Genomic DNA, 24,476 nt, shown 5'->3' with positions numbered 1-24,476 from the left:
ATGAATAAATAAACTGATAAATTGTAAATAACAGATAATGGGCTATTAATGTTCAGTTTTGTCCGAGCCAAGTTGTCCTGATGGCTGTGGGGAAGTAGCTATTCATGAACCTAGTCGTTGCAGTATTCAGGCTCCTGTACCTTCTACCTAAAGGTAGCAGGGAGATGAGTGTGTGGGTCCAGGATGGTGTGGGTCCTTGATGATACTGCCAGCCTTTTTACCAACAGCCTTAAAGTACAGGGATGAATGTTTTTGTCTGAAAATGAGTGACACTTTATTCTTTGCATCCAGCCAAGAATGTATTTTAATATTGCACCAGAATCTATCATAATTTGGTTAGATTACTTATTCAAATCCTTACATGAAATCATGAAAATCTTGCAGCCACATCACAGACATGTTGACACAGACAATACACAAAAACATAAACTATATATAAATCACAAATAAATTCTGCAATATAATGATGAAAACTGCAGAAAAAAACATTAATGCAAAAACACCAACTCTTGCTGTAATTAAAGTAAAATTATGACCATTTCATGGGCAGATTAAACGCTCTTTCTCATTGTGCATTTACTCCTGATATTGTTGTTGCTTTCGTTTAAAATGTTGGCATGTAATTTTCCTAAAACATCTACCTGCACAGCCAGGGACCAAGTTGGACAGCACTGCTGATGCAGGCAAACACACGCACCGTCTGCATTGTGAGGCAGCCACCAGCTCTGTGCAGCTTTGGTGCGGGTGCGGGCAGCCGCACAGGCACAGTGATTGGGGGAAGCAGGGGCGGGGGAAGACGGACGGGCTGGGTTGGTGGCAGTGGGGGAGTCGGCGCAGGCGCAGTGAACGCGGATGGCTGTGTGGAGCGTGGGCTGGAGGAGCGGGCGCGTGCTCCGGGGAAGGTTCTAATGCGGAGCGCGGCGGCGGCGGCGGCGGCAGTAGGAGCAGCAGCAGCAGCAGCAGCAGCGTGACTGCGGCCCGGAGTCGTCCTCCCACCGCGCTGCAACTTAACGCTGGCCTGCCTTGCTTAGCCACGGGTGCGGCCTCCATGCAGTGTGCTCGTTCCGCCGGCAGCAGCAGCAGCACCCACGGCAGGGACCGGAGCTTCTCTTCACCCGTGACTTCGGGGAGGAGGTGAAGAGAGCACTTTGTGCTTTGCATAGATCAGAGCAGGTCCGAGCAGTGCAGCAATCCAAGAAGACAGGCTGGAAGGGGCAGGGAGGTTCAGTTTTTATATTTTTGTTTGTAAAGTCATCTTATTTCAATGCAGTTGTGCAAACAATGTATTCGTTCTGAAGACGTAACTTTATTGATGTACTATAGACATATAAACATAGAAAACAGGTGCAGGAGTAGGCCATTCGGCCCCTCGAGCCTGCACCGCCATTCAATATGATCATGGCTGATCATCCAACTCAGTATCCTGTACCTGCCTTCTCTCCATACCCCCTGATTCCTTTAGCCAAAAGGGCCACATCTAACTCCCTCTTAAATATAGCCGATGAACTGGCCTCAACTACATTCTGTGGCAGAGCATTCCAGAGATTCACCACTCTCTGTATGAAAAATGTTTTTCTCATCTTGGTCGTAAAGGATTTCCCCTCTATCCTTAAGCTGTGACCCCTTGTCCTGGACTTGTCATCTAATGTTATCTAATTCTTGCTCGTCCATTCTTCTGTAGGCCAACTGTTGGGATTGTGAGTTCAGCCCCCTTTGGTTTAAAGAGTCAAACAATGAGGATGGGTTGAACTTGGTCCTTCAAAATGGTTAAATATATTTATGTGATTGAAATGGAGGAGGGAAATAGTCCATAACAAGGAGGTTTGATTGTGAAATTGGAAGCTGACTATTTAGGAACTTGCAATGGGGATCAATGGAAAATAGAGCTGCTTTATCTTAATAACTTGAGGTTGTGAGGGGAAGGTAATAGTGTAAAATCTAAGATTATTTGACAAGGGTGTTGCGGATGATAATTAACACTTTTGTTAGAGACGAGGTTCTACAGATGATGGATTACAACAATAAAAGCGTTGGGGTAACTCAGTGGGTCAGTCAGCATCTCTTGGGGGGGAGCCATGACTGGGTGATGTTTTGGATCAGGACCCTTCTTCAGATTCAGTCTGATGGGTTAGTTTGAAGAAGCATCTTGACCCAAAACAGCACCTATCCATGTCTTTAGAGACAGTGTACAGTAGTGCAGTGGTAGAATTGCTGCCTTACAGCGTCAGAGACCCGGGTACCACCCTGACTGGGAGTGCTGGTTGTACCTAGTTTGTATGTTCTCCCTGTGACCATGTGGGGTTTCTCTGGGTGCTCTGGTTTCCTCCCACATTCCATTGACGTGTAGGTGAATTGGTGTCTGCAAATTGTTCCTAGTGTGTAGGATAGAACTAGTGTTGGGGCGATTGTGGTCGGTGGGCTGAAGGGCCTGTTTCTACGCTTATCTCTCTAAACTAAAATACTTTAAATAAAGATACTACCTGACCCGCTGAGTTACTCTAGCACTTGGCTTCACTCATTTATTATGTTTATTTCTTCTGTCACATCCGATATGCGCAGTATGATTTGCCAAGATAGCAGACAAATTCAACATTTTTAACTCTATTATGTGCACATGGGAAAATGTTGTTACCTTTGGATATGATAATCAAAGAAAGCTTATAAGGTGGGGTGATGGAATCGAGGTGCAGGTCTGTTATGAACTAATTGATGGGGTTAAGGGGGTTGAATGTCTCACTCCGGTAGCTTAGAGATATAGCGTGGAAACAGGCCCTTCAGCCCACAGCACCAACCAGAGATGCCTGTACACTAACACTTTCCCACATACAGTAGGGAAAATTTACAATTTTACCAGGCCAATTAACCTACACCCTTAGCTAAGAAGCTCCACCCACAGAGGTTCTGGGGAACTGTTACATTCGATGGGTGCTGTTTAGATTTTTGCTTAGTTTTGAGCTCAGTACATTGTAACAAATGTGTAAGAGATGACATTGCTGACTGGCATTTTTCAAATGGCTACTTCACTTTCCGGCTTTGTTTTAAAAAGGGCAGTCTACCAATGATTTTATAGACATGTCTGCAAAAGTTTGAAGTTTTAGCAATTTTTACTGGTCTCTTTCTGTTTAGGCCCTAATTTCTGTCATGTCGTCCAGTGATGCTTTGATACCATCAGGAAAATCTGAAAATGAAGAGGAAGTGATATTTGTGAGCGTATGTATTGTATGCCTATACATTCTCGATTCTACTTTTTTTTTGGGAGATGTCTTTACTCTGCTGTCCAGTTGTATAAATGATGCCATTCAACTCAAGATGGCAATCATCAGAAGTGATTTCCTGTTCTAAGGATCATTATTTTTCAAGTCATCCTTGGGAAGCTAAACATCTGTTTTTTATGGACCAGATTGAGACATAGTGCTTAAGGTACAGTGTGCCTGGAGACTGGAATCCATGTACCCGTGTTGCTGTTGCAAGACATTTTTTTGTTGTGCCTTTAATTTGACTTGACATGTTACTTTAATGTCTAGGGTGTGCAGTGTTGAAAAATGTTTCTCTAAGCTTAACATATTTCTGGCATATTATTCCTTGTTGCATTTAATCAGCAACATACTTTAATGTTTTATGCTTAATTCTATCTTTTATTTTATCCTCTCTTGATTTTCACCAGTTGAGGACGTACAACACTGCCACTCCTTATGTGCTGGATATTTTATTTAGAATTCCTCTTGCCTTTAAATGCTGGAACATGAGTAGGCATAAACAAAGCAAGGCTTGTCTCTGCACGAAGCATGTTGTATGGACCATACTTCAATATGTCCATTACTATCACTGGGTCTTTGAGGTGTGTTAAAAGACATGTTGTTGGCAGTAGTTAACAATAAAACATCTTTTGGGGTTGTGTACTTTGGAGAACTACTGTATTTCCCGGCAATGAAGACGCAATTTTTCACCCAAAAATAAGGCACGAAAATTTACCTACATCTTGAAGGCCAAAGGTTAGGTTGCTAGCCAAGAAAGATAGACTTGGCTATCCCTCAGTGCAGCAACATCAAGAATAAAGAAGGGTCTCGACCCAAAACATTGCCTATTTCCTTCGCTCCATAGATACTGCCTCACCCGCTGAGTTTCTCCAGCATTTTCTTCTACCATCAAGAACGATGTTGCTGTACTGCGGGATAGCCAAGTCTATCCTTCATTGCTTGCAGCTGATAAGAAGCGGCTGTAAAAGGACAGCGCCGCTGGGGGAGGAGAGTTCCGTTCACAGCGTATGGGGAGTTTGGTCCGGGACAACATGGGCAGGAGCGTTGAGAAGGAGGGGGTCGGGGATCATGCCAGCAACTCACTCACTCACCGCTGTCGTGGCGCTCCTGGCCGGGGAGGGAAGTAGCTCGGGTGGCTGCGAGCAGCCACCAGGACCGGCCGCCACCTCAGCGCCTTCTGACGGTGCTCACCTCTGGCAGTGCTCTCCGTCTGAACGTCTCTCCTGCCGCTCGCCGGCCTCGCTCATGTCAGCCGCTTCCCGCAAATCCTTAAATACCGACTGCCTCCTGGAGCAGGAGATGGCCTCACTTGCTGCGCTGGGTGACACTGCATGAAACTGCTGGTCCGTGTCTTTCAAGAGCAAAGATCATAGAGCGGAGCAGGAGCAGGAGCAGGTCAGCGGGAGATGGATAACAGGACAGTGGGCGGTGGAGCTTACTCCTGTGTCAGCGCGAGTAACTTCAATTTGTCCCTTGAACTCGTATTATCATTCAATAAGATCATAACTGATTCAACTTGTCCCGGTGTGCTCCCGTTTTCCCCACCATCTCTCCACCTGCCGTCACCCTCCACCTGCCCACCCATTCAGTAATTCAGAATGGAGAAGACCTGGAAGCCTTGGGCAAATTGAATTGTTGCTTCCTCTATTTCTATTTATTTATGTATCTATCTATTTATTTATTTATTTTTGGGCGTGAGAAATTCTATGTCCCGCCAGCCTTTTTTCAAAATTTAGCAACTCAGAATGGGGGTGCGTCTTCGACGCAGGTGCGCCTTCATTGTCGGGAAATTCGGTATCTTGTTTGCAAGCAGATGACACATTTTGGGAGACGGGAAGCAATGGCCAGTGATAAGTGTGTTGCTGCATGGATTAATGCAGGGTTCACTTGTGTTTGTTATCTATACTAATAAATTGGATGAGAAAGTAGATGGCATGGAGCGCAGATTTGTGGATGACACCAGAATTGGAGTGAACAGTGAAGAAGATTATCTGAGATTTCAACCTGGAAAGTGGGCCAAAGAATGGCAGATGGAATTAATTATCTGAGATTTCAACCTGGAAAGTGGGCCAAAGAATGGCAGATGGAAGTTAAATAAGTGTATTTAATATTTCTGAATTTAAACACTAGTTGCAAGGTTTGCTTGTTGGTTGCTGGAAGGTTAGATCGCATGATCGCTGTCCTGATGAAATGGCTTGATGACCAAAAAACTTGATGGTGGAGAGCTGTAGCCATTGTCTGACTAGTGGGATTTCAACAAGGCATGTGTGATGATTTTGGACAAGAATATACAAGGCATGATTAGTAATTTTGCAAATTACACCAAATTGGGGGGTATTGCAATTATTGGACCTGATGTGCAATATTGGGGCAAAAACGATGCATGGTACTGTTAGTCCATCCATTGTAGTTTAAATGGCAAATTTGGAACGGTTTTTTTTCCTGGTTCTGGAAGCCTGTGACTAGTGGTGATTCAAGGATCAATGCTGTGTGGTTTATATCAGAATGATTTGGACAAGAATATCCAAGGCATGATTAGTAATTTTGCAAATTACACCAAATTGGGGGGTATTGCAATTATTGGACCTGATGTGCAATATTGGGGCAAAAACGATCCAAACTATTCTCCCACTCTAAACTCTTCTCCTTTCAGATCTTCTTTAATGCTTGAATACTAACCAGGCTGTCATAAAGTCATGTCAAATTCTTGCCAAATTTTAACATAACATTCCCATGAAGTGCATATGAGGAGCTTTATTATGTTAAAGATACAATTTTGTTTGATTTTTGAATTTATTTTTCTGATCCTTGTTATCCCCACCCTCATAAGAACAGCCATGACAATGGTGGCAAGTAAATTATTTTCATACTCGATGAAAAAACAAAACAATATTTGCCATTGTGTATTTGGGGTAAATACTACTTTTCTCTTCTTTCTGCTTTGCGGATTGCAAAGGGGAATAATTGCACCCTTTTGGTTGCTCCACCTCTCATTCCTCCAGCCCTGGGTACTACCTCCATCCATCCGCCAATCTACCCCTCCTTATCCTGATTTGCCGATCATTTGCCAGCTCCTCCCTCGCCTCTTATTACCAGCTATCTCTCCTTCACACCATCGGTCTTTGAAGACCGCAACGTTGCCTGTCCATTGCCCTCCACAGACCCACTGAGTTGCTCCAGCAGTTTTATGATTTGGTGTGTAGCTAGCTGCCTCCTGGTCAGAATGCCCACGTTTTCTTGGTGACTTGCGTTCCCACAGAAAGTTAAAGCTGCTCACACACCTTAATATGATATCTCTGAATGAACAGTCATGAAGGTTATGGCGATTAATTTGCAACACCCCAATCAAACTTTGTCCCTGACGACGAATGTGACAAACAAAGAAGTGATCATCTTTGGTTTGGGAACATAGCATTCTTTTAGCATATTATCCATCTATCTTTTGGAATCTTTAAACCAAAGTCCATCACCTAATTACATTCTTCTGCACTTTCACACTTTTGAATTCATTTAATCTTTTTTGAACTTCATTATGCAAAACATTGCTGCATGGCTCTACGACTCTATAATTCTCCTTCTGTTAGTAATTTTACTTTACAATTTGTGACAATGGGAGACACATAAGGGGGGGGGGGAGAGAGAGAGAAAACAGATAATGTTTCAGGTTGAAGATCTTTTGGCAGAAGCAGGAAGGAAATGCTTAAGCTGCAGGTGGGTGGGGCAGGCTGAAGCTTCAGAGTCTGGAGTCAAGTGGAGTTGATCCAGATGCTTCCTGTTAGTGATGTAACTGGGGTGATCCGGGTTGGCCTGGCATCTCCGTGGACCAGCGGAGCATCAGCAGAGCCATCTCCATTATCAAGGACCCCTATCATCCATCACACCACATCTTCTCCATTCTGCCATCTGGGAAGAGGTACAGGAGCATCAGCTGCAAAACCAGCAGGATGCTCCACAGCTTCTTCCCACAGGCAATAAGACTGATTAATGGACTGTGTCCCCTCCCCATATATCATACACCAACACATCTACCCTCGCCCATACGTTGACAGCTAGGCACCTGTCAAAGCAAAGCCATTGTTCGGTCTGAATGTTTGTTTTTATTTCAATTAGTAGGCCTATTTTAGATATGGTAATTTTAATTTTTAAAGTTATATGTATTTATTCTGTTTTTATTAACTGCACTGATGGGAACTGATTGAGAAACAATTTTTTGTTTCATCTGTGTATGTAAGTACTCAGTTAAAATGACATTAAAGTAAATACTGAATACTGGACCCACTTAACCAACTGTTTTGGCCAAGAAGCTGTGCAACGTATCTTCTGCTTTGGTCAATGCTTCTGGAGTAATTGTGAGACGTGGTGCGACAACGTTTGTGTTAAAACAAGCCTGTGGAGTGACAATGTTTTCTATTTGTGATTAAAGGAGCAGCCATTAAGGCCTGTTTTGGAATGTATTAATCTATCAAGTGACGAAGACAATGAAGGGAACACTGCACGGCATAGCAGGGTGAGTACTTACAATTGAATGCTTTGATTGAGGGGAAATCTAGGAAAGATACTTCTGTTTCAGCAATGTAAAAAACAAATCAGAGTTGATAAGTAGAAGATAGACACAGAATGCTGGAGTAACTCAGTGGGACAGGAGGCATCTCTGCAGAAAAAGAATCGGTGACGTTTTCGGGTCGAGACCGTTCTTCAGACAAGTTAATCCATGACTCTGCCAATAGGAAATTCTTGATAAACATTTTTCACCTAGAAGTATGTAGAATGTACAAGGTGCTACCACAAGCAGTAGTTGAGGTGAATGTGTCTGTCACATTGAAAAGGAAGTTGGACAGGGCACTGAAGGGGAAAGTGTGGGCAGGCTGTTGGATTGAAAACAAAGCATTGGCAGGGGGTTATGTCGAGCTGGGTCAGCGACATGGATTGGTGAATGGTTTGTTTCTTTAGCTGTGCCATGTGTCATTATGGGTCCCCAAGTTATTTTCCTCATGTATGTGCCCCTTGGGTTGTCTGCTTGTCCTCCACATGACGCCTGTATCAGAGGATATCAGCTACATGGAGAGGTTGTTCAAGCTTGGATTGTTTTCACTGGAATTTCAGAGGCTGAGGGGCCACCACATGGAAGTATATAAAGTTATGACTCTGTCCCACAGTACAAGTTCATTCCAAGAGCTCTCCCGAGTTTAAAAAAAAAAAAAAATCAAACAGGTGGTAAGCACGGAGAATGAACGTAGAGGGTACGTCGGAGTTCGGGGACGTCTCTTAGTGGCTCGTAACGTTAACGGCAGGTACTCAGCAAGACTCGCTAATGGCGGGTAAGCTCGGGAAGACTCGTGAAGATTTTTCAACATGTTGAAAAATGTCCACGAGAGCCCCGAGTACCGATGAGCAGCCATTACCATAAATCTCCGAGTCTGAATCAGGGCAAACTCGGGAGAACTCTTAGAATGAACTCGTACCGTGGGACAGGGCCATTATGAGGAGCTAAGACAGTCAGAACCATTTTCCGTGGGTGGAAATGTCGAAGACTAGCGAGCATAGCTTTAAGACTGGATAGACTTGGTTTATACTCTCTAGATTTTAGGAGATTGAGAGGGGATCTTATAGAAACTTACAACATTCTTAAGGGGTTGGACAGGCTAGATGCAGGAAGATTGTTCCCGATGTTAGGGAAGTCCAGGACAAGGGGTCACAGCAGGATAAGGGGGAAATCCTTTAAAACCGAGATGAGAAGAACTTTTTTCACACAGAGAGTGGTGAATCCCTGGAACTCTCTGCCACAGAGGGTAGTTGAGGCCAGTTCATTGGCTATATTTAAGAGGGAGTTAGATGTGGCCCTTGTGGCTAATGGGATCAGAGGGTATGGAGAGAAGGCAGGTACGGGATACTGAGTTGGATGACCAGGCCATGATCATATTGAATGGCGGTGCAGGCTCGAAGGGCCAAATGGCCTACTCCTGCACCTAATTTCTATGTTTCTATATATTAGTTATGACATTTGCTTTACAGCCTTGCTTTCGAGTCAGCGATGAAACATGTATATTAAATCATAAGAAGCACAGATTGAGTAAATTGTCAGTCTTTTTCTCAGGGTCAAAATGTCATATATAAGAGGGCACAGGGCACCTAGTTTCTATGTTTCTAAGGTAAGAGGGGCAAAGTTTAGAGATAATGTGCGGGGCAGGTTCTTTTGAAGATGGTGGGTGCCCGGAAAGTGTTGCCCTGGATGATGGTGAGGACAGATAGGGAAATAACGTTGGTGTTGCTCCTTTTGAAGGAGTACCTGTTATGGATGCCTTTGTTTGGTGACTTACCGAATCTCCTTGGGGAAATAGTGATACAAGTAGAATAAGGCCATTCAGTCCATCAAGTCTACCCTGCCATTAATGGTAATGTTTAAGAAAGAACTGCCGATACTGGAAAAATCGAAGGTTGACAAAAAATGCTGGAAAAACTCAGCGGGTGAGGGAGCATCTATGGAGGGAAGGAATTGGTGACGTTTCGGGCCGAGACCTTTCTTCAGTTAATGGTACTGCTTCAAACGCAGGATTTCAGTCAGATGCAGCACAAGAGAGGGGCAGCCATTTCACCAATGTTCATAGTTTCAAGGTCAGTTTAGTGTCACGTACCAATTAAGATTCAGTGAAACTCGAATGACCATTCAGCCACAATAAAAAAAAGCAACAAGACACACAACTACATAAAAGTTAACATAAACATGCACCACAGTGGATTCCCCACATTCCTCACTCAGCGGGTGAGGCAGCATCTATGGAGCGAAGGAAATGGGCAACGTTTCGGGTTAAGACCCTTCCTCAGACTGATGTGAGGGTGGGGGGGGGGGGGAGAAGAAAGGAGAGTGGTAGAAGAAAGGAAGAGGCTGAGACAGTGGGCTGAGGGAGAGCTGGGAAGGAGAAAGCAGGGACTACCTGAAATTAGAGGTCAATGTTCATATCGCTGGGGTGTAAACTGCCCAAGCGAAATATGAGGTGCTGCTCCTCCAATTTACAGTGGGACTCACTCTGGCCATGGAGGAGGCCCAGGACAGAAAGGTCGGATTTGGAATGGGAGGGGGAGTTGAAGTGCTGAGCCACCGGGAGATCAGGTTGGTTATTGCGAACTGAGCGGAGGTGTTCGGCGAAGCGATCGCCAAGCCTGCGCTTGGTCTCACCAATGTAGAACAGCTGACATCTAGAGCAGCGGATGCAATAGATGAGGTTGGAGGAGGTGCAGGTGAACCTCTGCCGCACCTGGAAAGTCTGCTTGGGTCCTTGAATGGAGTCAAAGGGGGAGATAAAGCGACAAGTGTAGCATTTCTTGCGGTTGCAAGGGAAAGTGCCCGGAGAGGGGGTGTACGCGTGGGAAGGGACAAATTGATCAGGCAGTTACGGGGGGAGCGGTCTCTGCGGAAAGCAGACAAGGGAGGAGATGGGAAGATGTGACCAGTGGTGGGATCCCGTTGGAGGTGGCGAAAATGTCGGAGGATTATTTGTTTTATGTGACGGCTGGTAGGGTGGAAGGTGAGGACAAGGGGGACTCTGCCCTTGTTACGAGTGGGGGGAATGGGGAGCGAGCAGAGTTACGGGGTATGGAAGAGACCCCGGTGAGAGCCTCATCTATAGTAGAAGAGGGGAGCCCCCGTTCCCTAAAGAATGAGGACATCTCCGATACCCTGGTTTGAAACACCTCATCCTGGGAGCAGATGCGGGGTAGACAGAGGAATTGGGAGTAGGGGATGGAGTCCTTACAGGAAGCAGGGTGGGAAGAAGTGTAGTCCAGATAGCCTTGGGAGTCAGTAGGTTTGTAGTAGATGTCGGACAGTAGTCTATCACCTGCAATGGAGATAGTGAGGTCTAGAAATGGTAGGGAAATGTCGGAAATAGTCCAGGTGTATTTGAGTGCCGGATGGAAGATAGTGGTGAAGTGGATGAAGTCAGTGAGTTGTGTGTGGGTGCAGGGGGTAACACCAATGCAGTCGTTGATGTAGCGGAGGTAGAGTTTGGGGATAGTGCCACGGTACGCCTCGAACAGGGATTGTTCGATGTACCCTACAACAAAGAGGCAGGCATAGTTTGGGTCCATGCGCGTGCTCATAGCTACGCCTTGTATTTTGAGGAAATGGGAGGAGTCAAACGAAAAGTTGTTGAGGGTAAGGACCAGCTCCGCTAGACGGAGGAGAGTGTCAGTAAATGGGGATTGGTAGGTTCTCTGGTCGAGGAAGAAACGGAGGGCTTTGAGACCCTCCTGGTGGGGGATGGAGGTGTAGAGTGACTGGACATCCATGGTGAAGATGAGGGAATGGGGGCCTGGAAAATGGAAGTCATGAAGGAGATGAAGAGCAGGTGAGGTGTATAGAACATAGGTAGGGAGGGATTTAACCAGGGCGGATAGGATGGAGTTGAGGTATGTGGAAATACGTTTGGTGGGACACGAACAGGCAGGAACAATGGGTCTGCCAGGACAGTCAGGTTTGTGGATTTTGGGGAGAAGGTAAAATCGGGCCATGCAGGGCTGGGGAACGATGAGGTTGGAGGCTCGGGAGGGCAGGGAGCCGGAGTTGATGAAGTCGGCAATAGTGCTAGAGATCATGGCCTGGTGCTCGTCTGTGGGGTCATGGTCCAAGGATAAGTAGGAGGAGGTGTCTGAGAGTTGGCACGTGGCCTCAACCCGGTAGAGATCAGCGCGCCAGACCACCACGGCACCTCCCTTGTCGACAGGTTTGATCACCCAGTCTGGGTTGTTGCAGAGTGAGTAGAGGGCTGTACGTTCAGGGAGTGGAGAATAGAGTGAGAAAGGGGAGTGGAGAAGTTGAGGCGGTTGATGTTCGGCCGGCAGTACAGGCCTATATATTTCTGTTTCACATCTGTTATAAAAATATGTCACAGTTGCTGTTATTCATTGTTTTTTTTTTTAGAGACCGAAGGATCACATTGATTGGCAAAAGGCAAGAGTTTCGTCGACATTGGATCGTTTGGCTCGTCAAGTCGAAGTTGAGAAACAGCTGAAAGAAGAGAAATGCAAAGCTTTTCAAGTAAATTCCATCTCTTAAACATAGCAAGATTTTAGAAGTAGCGGGTTTTCCTCAAGAAATAAATCACAGATAAAATACATCTGAAAGGTTCAGTGCCCCTCGGTGATGATGTTAATTCTAGAACCTCTGTGTAGTGCAGATCTTTCGGTTAGAGATTTCTGATTTTAACCTTGCAATGAGAAAGGAACAGAAATGCATTTCTCAATTGCGATGTTGCTTGACAAAATTTTGCTCAGGATTATGTTATTAGTACGGGTTTGATTAGTGTCAGGAGTTGTGGGGAGAAGGGAGGAGAATGGGGTTAGGAGGGAGAGATAGAACAGCCATGATTGAATGGTGGAGTAGACTTGATGGGCCAAATGGCCTAATTCTGCTCCTATTGGTTATGAACAATCCTATGGAATTCCACAGCTATCTGGACTACATTTCACATCCTGCCTCTGCAAAGACTAACCCGCACTCACATGTCTCATGATCTTATTGTTCTCAACCTGCTGCTATTTATATTTTATATATAGTATTTTTTGGAGCTGCAGCCTCGGCAGGTAGCTGCACTCACTCCTTTCTTTTCGATAATACCCTCTGCACGAGTGGTGGCGGGAATGGATTGCAATTCAAATGGATACGTTGCTCGTTAGATGAACTGTTTTGGATGTTGAAGACATTTTAACCTGACTGTTGTCACTGAAGGCTACATATTTGTTCGAGAGACTGTTCAAGGAACCAAAGTTCGAATGTTGCAGTACTGTGTAGTTCATTCATTGTGTTTCAAATGGACTGTTTCAAGTTTTGTTTCAAATGGACTGAGTGGATTGATGTGTATTTTGTTTTCTGAGAGCTAGAGGATCTTGGACGACCCAGGTTTCAGTCATGGTTCATGTTGCTCCTCTTATCTTCTGTATCAGAAGGTTGTGGGTTTACGCTCCACTCTTGAAATCAAGCTTGACTTTCCAGTGGGTATGTAGGGGGTGATGTGTGGTGAATACCACAAAGTGCCATTTTCGGATGAGGTGCAAGCCTTCTGCTCTTTGAATGTAAAAGCTGCCTGCCGCCTTTGCCAGTAACCTGATACCCATGTCTGAAGTTAGTACATTTTAAACAAGGAGTCTGTGCGTGCTTTCGAAGGAGTGTTAGCTCCAGTATTCTGGGCAATATTTACCACACAGTCAATTGCTGATCGTATCGCTTTGCTGTGTTGTGTGTGCTTACTTTATTCATACGGTTGCTCCAATTCTGATATGGCAGCAGAGAAGATCCTTTAAACGTTCTTCATTGATTTGTAGGTCATTTGGGTAAAACTTATTTACTCAGCTTAAATTACATCATGGAGCTTTTTACCACTTGGAGTCGTTGAGGTGAATATCAGAAATCCCATTTGAAGGTAAGCTGAGAGAATAAGGTGTTGATAGGTTAAGGTGAAGAAAGGTGGGATGTAAATGCCAGCTTGGAGTGGTTGGTACAAATGGCTTGTTCCTGTATTATAAACACTTCACAATAAAGTGCTCTGAGATATCTGGAAGGCACTGAATGAAGGATTTTCTTGTGTGTCTTTTCAGAAGGTGGTCTAGACTGCCACCTACTGCTCTGTAAAAATGGACTTGCTTTGTGAATTGTCCAAAGTAGAGAGATAAGGAAGCAGTGGCCTGATACCGCATGGAAATTAAATGCCGTATAGACTATTGTGTCTCGATAACTGTAAGGCTGATTCTTTGCCTCAAGACTTTGTGTTTATTTCTCAGTGACATGTATTTGTGCAGTTTTCTGAATTCTTTAGAGAAATAGCTTGCCTTTGCTGACACTTAAGCTGTTTCGAGTCTAAATTTACACTCTAGTTTGTTCCTTATAAGTTTGTAATTAAGAACCTAAATCTTCATCTTGATGTAAAGATTGTCATAATTATTTTTGGAAAAATTCTATCAATGGGGTTACTGATTCAAAACAGTATATCAGATAGATTTAGGTACTATTTAAAAACAGGAAGGGATCAGAATGAAATCCACATATTCCAATCGTAAGGGACAGGTGAAGGGTCTACATTCCATTGTGTTCTATGAAGGTTCTATCAATCTATGGAAAAGTAAGCATGCAGTACAGCAGGCAGTGAAGAAAGCGAATGGCATGTTGGCCTTTATAACAAGAGGAGTTGAGTTCAGGAGCAAAGAGTCCTTCTGCAGTTGTACAGGGCCCTAGTGAGACCACACGGAGTATTGTGTGCAGTTTAGGTCCCCTAATTTGAGGAAGGACATTCTTGCTATTGAGGGAGTGCAGCGTAGGTTCACAAGGTTAATTCCCGGGATGGCGGGACTGCCATATGCTGAGAGAATGAAGCAGCTGGGCTTGTACACTCTGGAGTTTAGAAGGATGATAGGAGATCTTATTAAACATATAAGATTGTTAAGGGTTTGGACATGCTGGAGGCAAGAATCATTTTTCCGATGTTGGGGGAGTCCAGAACCATGGGCCACAGTTTAAGAATAAGGGGTAAGCCATTTAGAACGGAGACGAGGAAACATTTTTTCTGAGAGTTGTGAGTGTGTGGAATTCTCTGCCTCAGAGGGCAGTGGAGGCAGGTTCTCTGGATGATTTCAAGAGAAAGCTGGATAGAAACATAGAAAATAGGTGCAGGAGTGGGCCATTCGGCCCTTCGAGCCCGCACCGCCATTCAATATGATCATGGGTGATCATCCAACTCAGTATCCTGTACCTGCCTTCTCTCCGTACCCCCTGATCCCTTTAGCCACAAGGGCCACATCTAACTCCCTCTTAAATATAGCCAATGAACTGGCCTCAACTACCTTCTGTGGCAGAGAATTCCAGACATTCACCACTCTCTGTGTGAAAAATGTTTTTCTCATCTCGGTCCTAAAAGACTTCCCCCTTATCCTTAAACTGTGACCCCTTGTTCTGGACTTCACCAACATCGGGAACAATCTTCCTGCATCTAGCCTGTCCAACCCCTTAAGAAGTTTCTATAAGATCCCCCCCTCAATCTTCTAAATTCTAGCGAGTACAAGCCAAGTCTATCCAGTCTTTCTTCATATGAAAGTCCTGACATCCCAGAAATCAGTCTGGTGAACCTTCTCTGTACTCCCTCTATGGCAAGAATGTCTCTCCTCAGATTAGGAGACCAAAACTGTATGCAATACTCCAGGTGTCGTCTCACCAAGACCCTGTACAACTGCAGTAGAACCTCCCTGCTCCTATACTCAAATCCTTTTGCTATGAAAGCTAACATACCATTCGCTTTCTTCACTGCCTGCTGCACCTGCATGCCTACTTTCAATGACTGGTGTACCATGACACCCAGGTCTCGTTGCATCTCTCCTTTTCCTAATCGGCCACCATTCAGATAATAGTCTACATTCCTGTTTTTGCCACCAAGGTGGATAACCTCACATTTATCCACATTATACTGCATCTGCCATGCATTTTCCCACTCACCCAGCCTATCCAAGTCACCTTGCAGTCTCCTAGCATCCTCCTCGCAGCTAACACTGCCCCCCAGCTACGTGTCATCCGCAAACTTGGAGATGTTGCATTCAATTCCCTCGTCCAAATCATTAATATATATTGTAAATAGCTGGGGTCCCAGCACTGAGCTTTGCGCTACCCCACTAGTCACTGCCCGCCATTCTGAAAAGGATCAGTTTACTCCTACTCTTTGCTTCCTGTCTAACAGCCAGTTCTCTATCCACATCAATACTGAACCCCCAATACCATGTGCTTTAACTTTGTATACTAATCCCTTATGTGGGACCTCGTCGAAAGCTTTCTGAAAGTCCAGATATAACACATCTACTGGTTCTCCCTTATCCACTCTACTAGTTACATCCTCGAAAAATTCTATAAATTCGTCAGACATGATTTACCTTTCATAAATCCATACTGACTTTGTCCAATGATTTCACCACTTTCCAAATGTGCTGCTATCCCATCATTAATAACTGACTAGCAGTTTCCCCACTACCGATGTTAGACTAACTGGTCTGTAATTCCCCGTTTTCTCTCTCCCTCCCTTTTTAAAAAGTGGGGTTACATTAGCTACCCTCCAATCCTCACGAACTACTCCAGAATCTAAAGAGTTTTGAAAAACTATCACTAATGCATCCTCTATTTCTGGGGCTACTTCCTTAAGTACTCTGGGATGCAGCCTATCTGGCCCTGGGGATTTATCGGCTTTTAATCCATTCAATTTACCTAACACCACTTCCCGGCTAACCTGGATTTCACTCAGTTCCTCCATCTCATTTGGTCCCCTGTTATTTCCGGCAGATTATTTATGTCTTCCTTAGTGAAGACAGAACCAAAGTAGTTATTCAATTGGTCTGCCATTTCCTTGTTCCCCATGATCAATTCACATGTTTCTGACTGCAAGGGACCTACATTTGTTTCAACTCATCTTTTTCTCTTCACATATCTATACAAATTTTTGCAGTCAGTTTTTGTGTTCCCTGCCAGTTTTCTTTCATAATCTATTTTCCCTTTCCTAATTAAGCCCTTTGTCCTCCTCTGCTGGACTGGATTTCTCCCAGTCCTCTGGTGGGCTGCTTTTTCTGGCTAATTTGTATGCTTCATCTTTTGTTTTGATACTATCCCTGATTTCCATTGTTATCCGCGGATGCACTACCTTCCCTGATTTATTATTTTGCCAAACTGTGACTGTGGCAATTGATTGGTGCAAATGCTCCTTTTGTGATTATTTCCCCTCTGTGCCTGTTCATTTCTTGAGGCCATGCATCACTTAGTCCAATTAATCCAATTAGTCCAGTCATTAGTTTTTGCCAAAAAAATGCTTATGCTGGGATGGAGCTCTGAGTTTGTCTGTGCTCTAAGAAGTTGTTTTCAATCTGTGGAAAATGGTCACACTGCAGATACGCTGCAGATACACTTGTGGCACTGGATTAATTTTGTTTGTGAAAGATAGACTTTTGCAGATTCATCAGTTTTCAGCCTATAATTTTACAAATTGCTTTGAGTACATTTCTATGGTGGTTCCTCGTGGCATGCTGAGGTCGAATTATTAGATTTTTTTTGATGTACGTTTCTGACTTCACTGAATTGTTTTAAGAACTTCCCTGAATTTTTTTTCCTTAAGTTTCAGTTAATTGTACCATTTATGTAACCTTTATCCCACTATTATTAAGGTGAACATAGTGACTGTCATAGGATGCAATGCCCGGAACTCCACGTGGTCCAACCAAGTATCTATGCAACTGAAGTGCATTTTCTTGCAAACAACAGCACATGATTAATTGTGCTGTTTTGTTCGCACATTTTATCTGGATGGTGTATATTGAACTGATCATAAGTGGAATGAACAAAAACATAAGACATTGAGCTATGCTGCATGGATACGGGCCCTCTGGCCCAACAAATCAATGCCAACCAAATTGCCCAACTGAGCTAGTCCCACGTACCTATGCTTGGCCCATATCCTCCTATCCGTGTACCTATTGAGTCTCTTTTCAATGTCAAAGGGGCCAATTAGTCCCCTCCTCTAATTCTTATACGCATGTGTGAGTTTTGGCCTTTTGTGAGCTATCAGTTTAATACTTTACCCTTTTGTTTTCTTCCTGAAAATACCTGGCCCAATGCCGTAGTTGTTTGCCTCCTTCAAGAGTTTGCCGCTCAGCTGTGTATGTTGGTATCTTGGCAGGAAATGGTACAATCGCAACATTATCACGCCATGCAGGAGTCAAGAGTTTGCCCCCTTCAAGAGTTTGCCGCTCAGCTGTGTATGTTGGTATCTCCGCAGGAAATGGTACATTCGCAGTACGCTCACGCCATGCAGGAGTTGGAATTCTTTCGTGGACAAGCTGCAACTGAAGAAGCAAGAAGGTGTGTTGACGGCTGGCTGAGAGTGCCAGGTATGCCTTCTCCCGCCACGTTCCTCTTCTAAATTTACAATTTCAGCTGATCTCACTGTTTGTGGCCGAGTCAAAGGAATATAGGTGTAAGATTGGGGTCATGTGCAGAAGTGCAAATGTACGCGGCCTGAATGTTTTGCCTAACCGTCCTTCTCCTGGTAACTTGTGGGAGTGCTAAAAGAGGTGTGCAGTAACTGAGAACCTATGACGGGATTTCCATCTCAAACTCTAATCAAATTGCTTTCCATGTTCTCTGCTTGAAGATAGTGTGAGAGCCCAACCCACCTGCAAGACTTTTGATATTTGTCTGAATTCAATGGGGGTTACAATCGGATGTTATTTGATGGGAATGAAATACCTGGCCTGAAGTGTTTGGAGTGTATAAACTCGCATTGTAGCAATGTTACAAAATTTTGAGATTTTAAAAATCAAGTCTGCAATTTCTCCCATCAGATAAAACATAAAAAGAAGTTTAATTTGACACCTAATTCACTTTCATATCTCAAGTATTTAAAAAGTTATGGCCATTTTCATACTCGGAAATTAGCATCTCGTTCCCTATTGATTTTCTATGGACATAACAAAAAAGCTGTGATCGTGGACAGTCAAAAGCCCATAACTTTCTTAAAAATTAAGAGAACTGAATGAAATTTTCAGTTATCATAGATTGAAGCATTCTGAAACAAATATAAATCAATCTTACTTGGATGACCTGAAATTAAAGCATATAATTAGTTAGTTACCTAATTGGAGCTAATTTCAAACTTTCATAGAAACATAGAAATCTGCAGGAAGGCCATCGGCCCTCGATGCACCGCCATTCAATATTCATGGCTATCATAAATGTATTAACTTCAATTACTAGATTAAACATCTATCTGTGTCTTAATAAATGATTAACATTTTTAAATAGCCTAAGTGTCCAAATAATATTCACAAATAATTCACAATAAACATGATGATTTTTTACTTTAATTTATAGGCCAAATGGAAGGAATTTAGTGTTCAATTGCTGTAAATTAAAGTCAATTTAAATCAGCTTTCTAGTGGGATCCTGTGAACGCGCTGGTTTAGAACATTCACATTGCGCTAGATTTGTACCCTCAAATGCCCAGAAAAATACTGCGGGATATAATGGGCCCAAAATTAGCTACTCGCAACTTTAAACTTTGTATAAAGGGATCTTAAGAAGCCCTTTTTAATGTAAAAATAAACAGCCTACCTTCTGTTGTCTGCTGTATGAGACCCTGCCGGTTGCCGGTGATCGTGGGTTTAGAGGTTAATTTTTAAACTACTACAACAATTACATAAAGCCTTTAAAACTAATAATAGCTAAAGCGACGGAATATTCCAGCGATTTTCCGTTAATAATTAACAAGGCTGAACATCCTCGATTGGAACAGCCTAGAGAAAATCGCGTTTTAAACCCGCCCCCTCTAAACGGCGCCAAAATTGCGCACACCCGCAGCGACAGATTTTCAGCGACGCTTCAGGTAGACTTTGCAACATACCTACACATTGGGGACGCTTTCTTTGTTCTGTTCCAATTCAGCACCAAATTGCATTGGCTTTAGAAAGGTCTTGAGGTGAATAGGAGGGGCTGGGTGAATGGAAAGACACCTTGGGCCCAAGTGAGCAGGTTGGGGTGGGGCGGGGGGGGGGGGGTCAACGTTACAGTTGCATTGTTGAGAATCCCTCCCTAACCTTTCATAAAGTCTGAGTGCAGGTAGATGGGACTAGTGGGAAGATAAGTGTTCAGCACGGACTTGAAGGGCCGAGATGGCCTGTTTCCGTGCTGTAATTGTAATTGTTATATGGTTATAAAATGTATTCGTTTGACAAAGCCTTCCTTCATTTATATTAATATGCCTATCTCCTCCTATCGTCTCTGTGCAATGAAGCACCTTGGATTTTGCAATCAGGCCTCGATCCCAGAGTGCCTGATGGTCTGACCCACACCCGCAGTTTATCACCTTCGTCTTGAATGCTCCGGAGGTTGGCTGACGGCTCACCCAATCTCAGACCCTCCGCTTGCCTCCTTCTACAGCAGGCCCATGAACCAAACCAATCCCTCTCTCTGGATTACAACAATCAACTGCAGTGCACTAAGGTCTGAAGAAGGGTTTCGGCCCGAAACGTTGCCTATTTCCTTCGCTCCATAGATGCTGCTGCACCCACTGAGTTTCTCCAGCTTTTTTGTGTACCTTCGCAGTGCATTAAGGGATGTGCACTGAGAAAGTGTTTGAGGTAAACCTCCATCGATGTGATGTAATGCTCAAGTTAAATATTCCACTGTGTAAAGTATCTGTAGTTGAGGATATTTAGCTGCAGAAATGAATATCCTCACTGAGTAATTATGGTTACCTCAAAAGTAGCTACTACTTTTATTGTTTCTGTCATTTTTGAAGTTCATGCCACAATTTGGGTCAGGCCTTAATTTTACAAAAGGTTGAGTCTGGATGTGCATGAGGTGTTGTGACGATTGTAGCTGGGAACACATGATTCACAGCCATTGATTGTCACTGCAGTGTGATTGCATCGGTGCCAGTGTTCAGTACTGCGAGAAGATGAGGCTGATCGGGACTTGCCACGGCTAAGGTAAACTGTACTAGGATCTGACCTGACAACATCACAATCCTTTGACAAATGGAACTTCTGCATTTAAGTGGAAATTAGTGCTATTTGAACAAAAACAAAGTTGAGATTTGAATATTTGAATTATGCAGCAATCTTTTATGGAAAATTCATAGTTTTGTTTTCTTCACTGGTCAGATCTATAGTTCATTTACTTCTGTTTTTTTTTAAACTTCCCCTACTTGTGTTCTTCATATCCTTGCCCTTTCCCACTCTCTCCTCTCGCCCTCTGTCCACCTCCACCATTACATCTCAATGTATCTGTTAAACAGGACCGAAGCCTGGTGTTGTCAGCTTTGGCCGACGTCCAGTGAAATGGCGCACAAATGCCTCAGTGACTCCTGATCCCATTGACTGCCCAATAATGAACTGTAACAGGAAATTTGATAATAGACATCTACTTTTAGGACACTTGAAAAGGTATGCTTTTTTAAAATATCTTAGTAGTGAAAGTAGCATTTGGGATACAGCTGTATAATGGCCTTAGTATTGGAGAGTGTCTCAGCAGTACAGACCCCAGGTTTGATCCTGACCACGGGTGCTTGTCTGTACATTCTCCCCTGACCTGCGTGCATTTTCCCCAGGATCTCCAGTTTCTTCCCACACCCCAAAGACGTATAGGTTTGTAGCCAAATGTGCTTAGTATAATTGTAAGTTGTCCTTAGTGTGTGTCGGACGGTGTTAATATGCGGGGATCGCTGGTCGACGTGGGCTTGGTGGGCCGAAGGGCTGTGCTGTATTTTTAAACTGAACTAAGTGGCGAGAACCAACTGGATATTTACTGTGAATAAATTCCGGGGCGTTTGGTTTATTTTTAGAGATACAATGTGGAAACAGGCCCTTTGTCCCACCAAGTCAGCACCAACCAGCAATCCCCGTACATTAACAATATCCTACTCTCGGGGCAATTTTTACAAACCTGTGTGTCGGGGGTCGGCAACCTACAGCCCCCCGGGCCGAATGCGGCCCCTAACCCAAAATCATCCGGTCCGCAGGCGGATTTTTTCCCCGTAACCCGGCCTGCCGAGCGGGGCCAAGCTCTGTCTGTACCGCATCCTGCGCAAAGCTGCCGGCATGGCCGCGCACCTTCTGGGAACACGTTTAAGAAAGAACTGCAGATGCTGGAAAAATCGAAGGTAGACATAAATGCTGGAGAAACTCAGCCGGTGAGACATGCAAGGATTGATTGCATGAGGCTGCCTCACCCGCTGAGTAGTTTCTCCAGCATTTTTGTCTACCTTTTGTGAACACGTGATATGATGCTTGCCATCCGGGGCGGGATCCATGTGTACACGTGATATGATGCTTGCCATCCGGGGCGGCATCCATGTGTACACGTGATAGATCGTAGGGGTCTCTCCCGCCATCGCAGTACCTTGCCGCCCATTGACATGTGTCATTGCTAGGGTTATTGGTTTTGAGTATTTGATGTTGCAATGCCAATGCGTAGCCTGTTTTTTCTATTTCCCTGCGTAAGTGCATTAATTATGCATCTCTGTAAGTAGTTCACCAAACATGGGTGCTAGTGTAAATTAGTCAAGATTGAGGGCAAGTTGCATAGGCCAGATTTGTTTCCCTTACAAACAGATTAAAGGATCGAGTTCATAATGTAGTTGGATTGGAGGTAAGAAGGGAATTCACAGAAGAGCTGTGGAACACTGTCAGGCAAGGAGTTTGGTTTTGAGCCAGTGATTTTTTTCTTTAATGATAGATGGTGGGTACTTGAAGGTACATGGCTTATTCTTTACTTTACACGCAGAGAGTGGTGAATCAGGTCACAGAAGGTAGTTGAGGCCAGTTCAGTATACAGAGGGACTGACCCTTGTGGCATCAGGGGGTATGGAGAGAGGCAGTACGGGATACTGATGGACGATCAGCCATGATCATATTGATGTGCGGTGCAGGCTCGAAGGGCCGAATGGCCTACTCCTGCACCTATTTTCTATGTTTCTATGTTAAACGTTGAGCTGGGCGATCAAGTGATGGGTCAGAAAAATCTTCATGCCAGCAGACCTGAACATTTGCAACTTCTGCCAGAAGCTTTTAATGCTTGAGGTCAATTAAACATTTTAACACTTTGATAGATTTTGTTAAAAAGTTATACAGAACGGTTAGATGCAGGTCAATCTAATGTAATGTATGGGAACATGTGATTAGGGGTTATTTTATCTTTGTGAGGAAATAGTAAGGTGCTGGATTGATCTGGATTGCTGGGAAGAAGGCCCTTAAGTGCCATAATTGTCCGTGCCGACCAGCGATACACTAGCACTATCTTACACACGAGGGACAATTTACAATTTTTGCCAAAGCCAAATTAACCTACAAATCTGCACGTCTTTGGAGGGTGGGAGGAAACCGGAGCACTGGGAGAAAATCCATGTGGTCACGGAGAGAATGTACAAACTCCGTACAGACAGCACCTGTAGTCAGAATTGAACCCAGTTCTCTGGCGCTGCAAGGCAACAACTTTACCACTGCGCCATCATGCTGATAGCTGCCAAGTGAAAGAATGACCAGAGGTAGATGGATTTGTGATTAGTACAGGTGTCCGAGGTTATGAGGCGAAGGCAGGAGAATGGGGTTAGGAGAGATAGATCAGCCATGATTGAATGGAGGAGTAGACTTGATGAGCCGAATGACCTCATTCTACTCCTATTCCTTATGACTTGATGACCTCTAACTGATGTTGGAGTGGTGCATGTGGGAAGCCATCACTTGTTGGAGATGGACCGAAGACTTACATGTTACGTTCAAATGCACATCTGTAATGACAAGATAGGCTGAGAGGACTGTAGTTTTTATGCTTCATGCTTATGTAAAATGAGAGAACAGTTTTAGCGTTCTAATGTTTTTATTGAGCGTCCTGCTCCCCTGATTCTAGTCTATCTTGAAGTGCATTTCAGACTTAATGGTAATTTTAAATGTTTTCCTTTTTATTTTAAACTAAAGGTTTGACCATTCCCCTTGTGATCCAACTATTACACTACAGGGGTCTCCATCCACTTCGTATATTTGTATTGCATGCTGTCAGCGATTTGTAAACCTGCAGAAATATGAAGAACATTTGGCTCTGAAGGTACAATAAATGAATCATTGTTACCGTAATATCGTGCAATCATCAGCCCCTTTGTTTTAACCATGCAGTTCTTGCTTGATAGTAACATAGAAAATAGGTGCAGGAGGAGGCCCTTCGACCCAGCACCGCCATTCATTGTGATCATGGCTGATCATCCCCAATCAATAACCCGTGCCTGCCTTCTCCCCATATCTCTTGACTCCATTAGCCCCTAGAGCTCTATCTAACTCTCTTAAATCCATCCAATGATTTGGCCTCCACTGCCCTCTGTGGCAGGGAGTTCCATAAACTCACAACTTTCTGGTCAGATAAGTGTAATTGTTGCATAGAACATTGGATTTTTTCCAAGCATTTCTTTTTCATAAACTGAAACTCTGCCCTTGTTTGCCCCCAACTCCATGCCCATGCACTATGTCAGTGTTCTTAACCTTGATTAACTTTTTGAGTCTTTCTTCCAAAAGCTGAAGCTTGTAAGATAAAATTAATACTGTCTTTGTTTTGTGCACACAAGGTTGTATTTTCAGGACTCCTGACAGAAACCAAATTAATGCAGCCCACTTGATTGGCACCCCATCAGCAGCCATAGACATTCATTCCATTCCCAACTG

The 24,476-nt window shown here is 44.0% G+C and overlaps 1 protein-coding gene across 14 annotated transcripts in view; it reads left to right on the top strand.

Annotated features, from left to right (window-relative positions):
• Nucleotides 1-821: 821 nt before the first annotated feature.
• The window catches only part of znf451 (zinc finger protein 451), a 49,601-nt gene continuing 25,946 nt past the window's right edge, over nt 822-24,476 (top strand). For 9 of the 14 annotated variants that reach the window (XM_055635072.1, XM_055635067.1, XM_055635063.1 and 6 more), the window contains exons 1-6: nt 823-3,210; nt 7,681-7,764; nt 12,175-12,291; nt 18,047-18,158; nt 21,065-21,212; nt 23,742-23,868. In XM_055635072.1, coding sequence (XP_055491047.1) covers nt 3,142-3,210; nt 7,681-7,764; nt 12,175-12,291; nt 18,047-18,158; nt 21,065-21,212; nt 23,742-23,868 — 657 coding nt within the window. In that variant the 5' untranslated portion in view covers nt 823-3,141. Of the gene's footprint in view, nt 3,211-7,680; nt 7,765-12,174; nt 12,292-18,046; nt 18,159-21,064; nt 21,213-23,741; nt 23,869-24,476 lie in introns of all 14 variants that reach the window. The other 5 variants (XM_055635070.1, XM_055635068.1, XM_055635058.1 and 2 more) reach the window with 4 other exon arrangements.

This window comes from Leucoraja erinacea, chromosome 5, assembly GCF_028641065.1.
Source record: "Leucoraja erinacea ecotype New England chromosome 5, Leri_hhj_1, whole genome shotgun sequence".
Classification (NCBI taxonomy): Eukaryota; Metazoa; Chordata; class Chondrichthyes; order Rajiformes; family Rajidae; genus Leucoraja; species Leucoraja erinaceus.
Note: the sequence above shows the minus strand (reverse complement) of the source record. Positions and strands in the feature narration are given on the sequence as shown.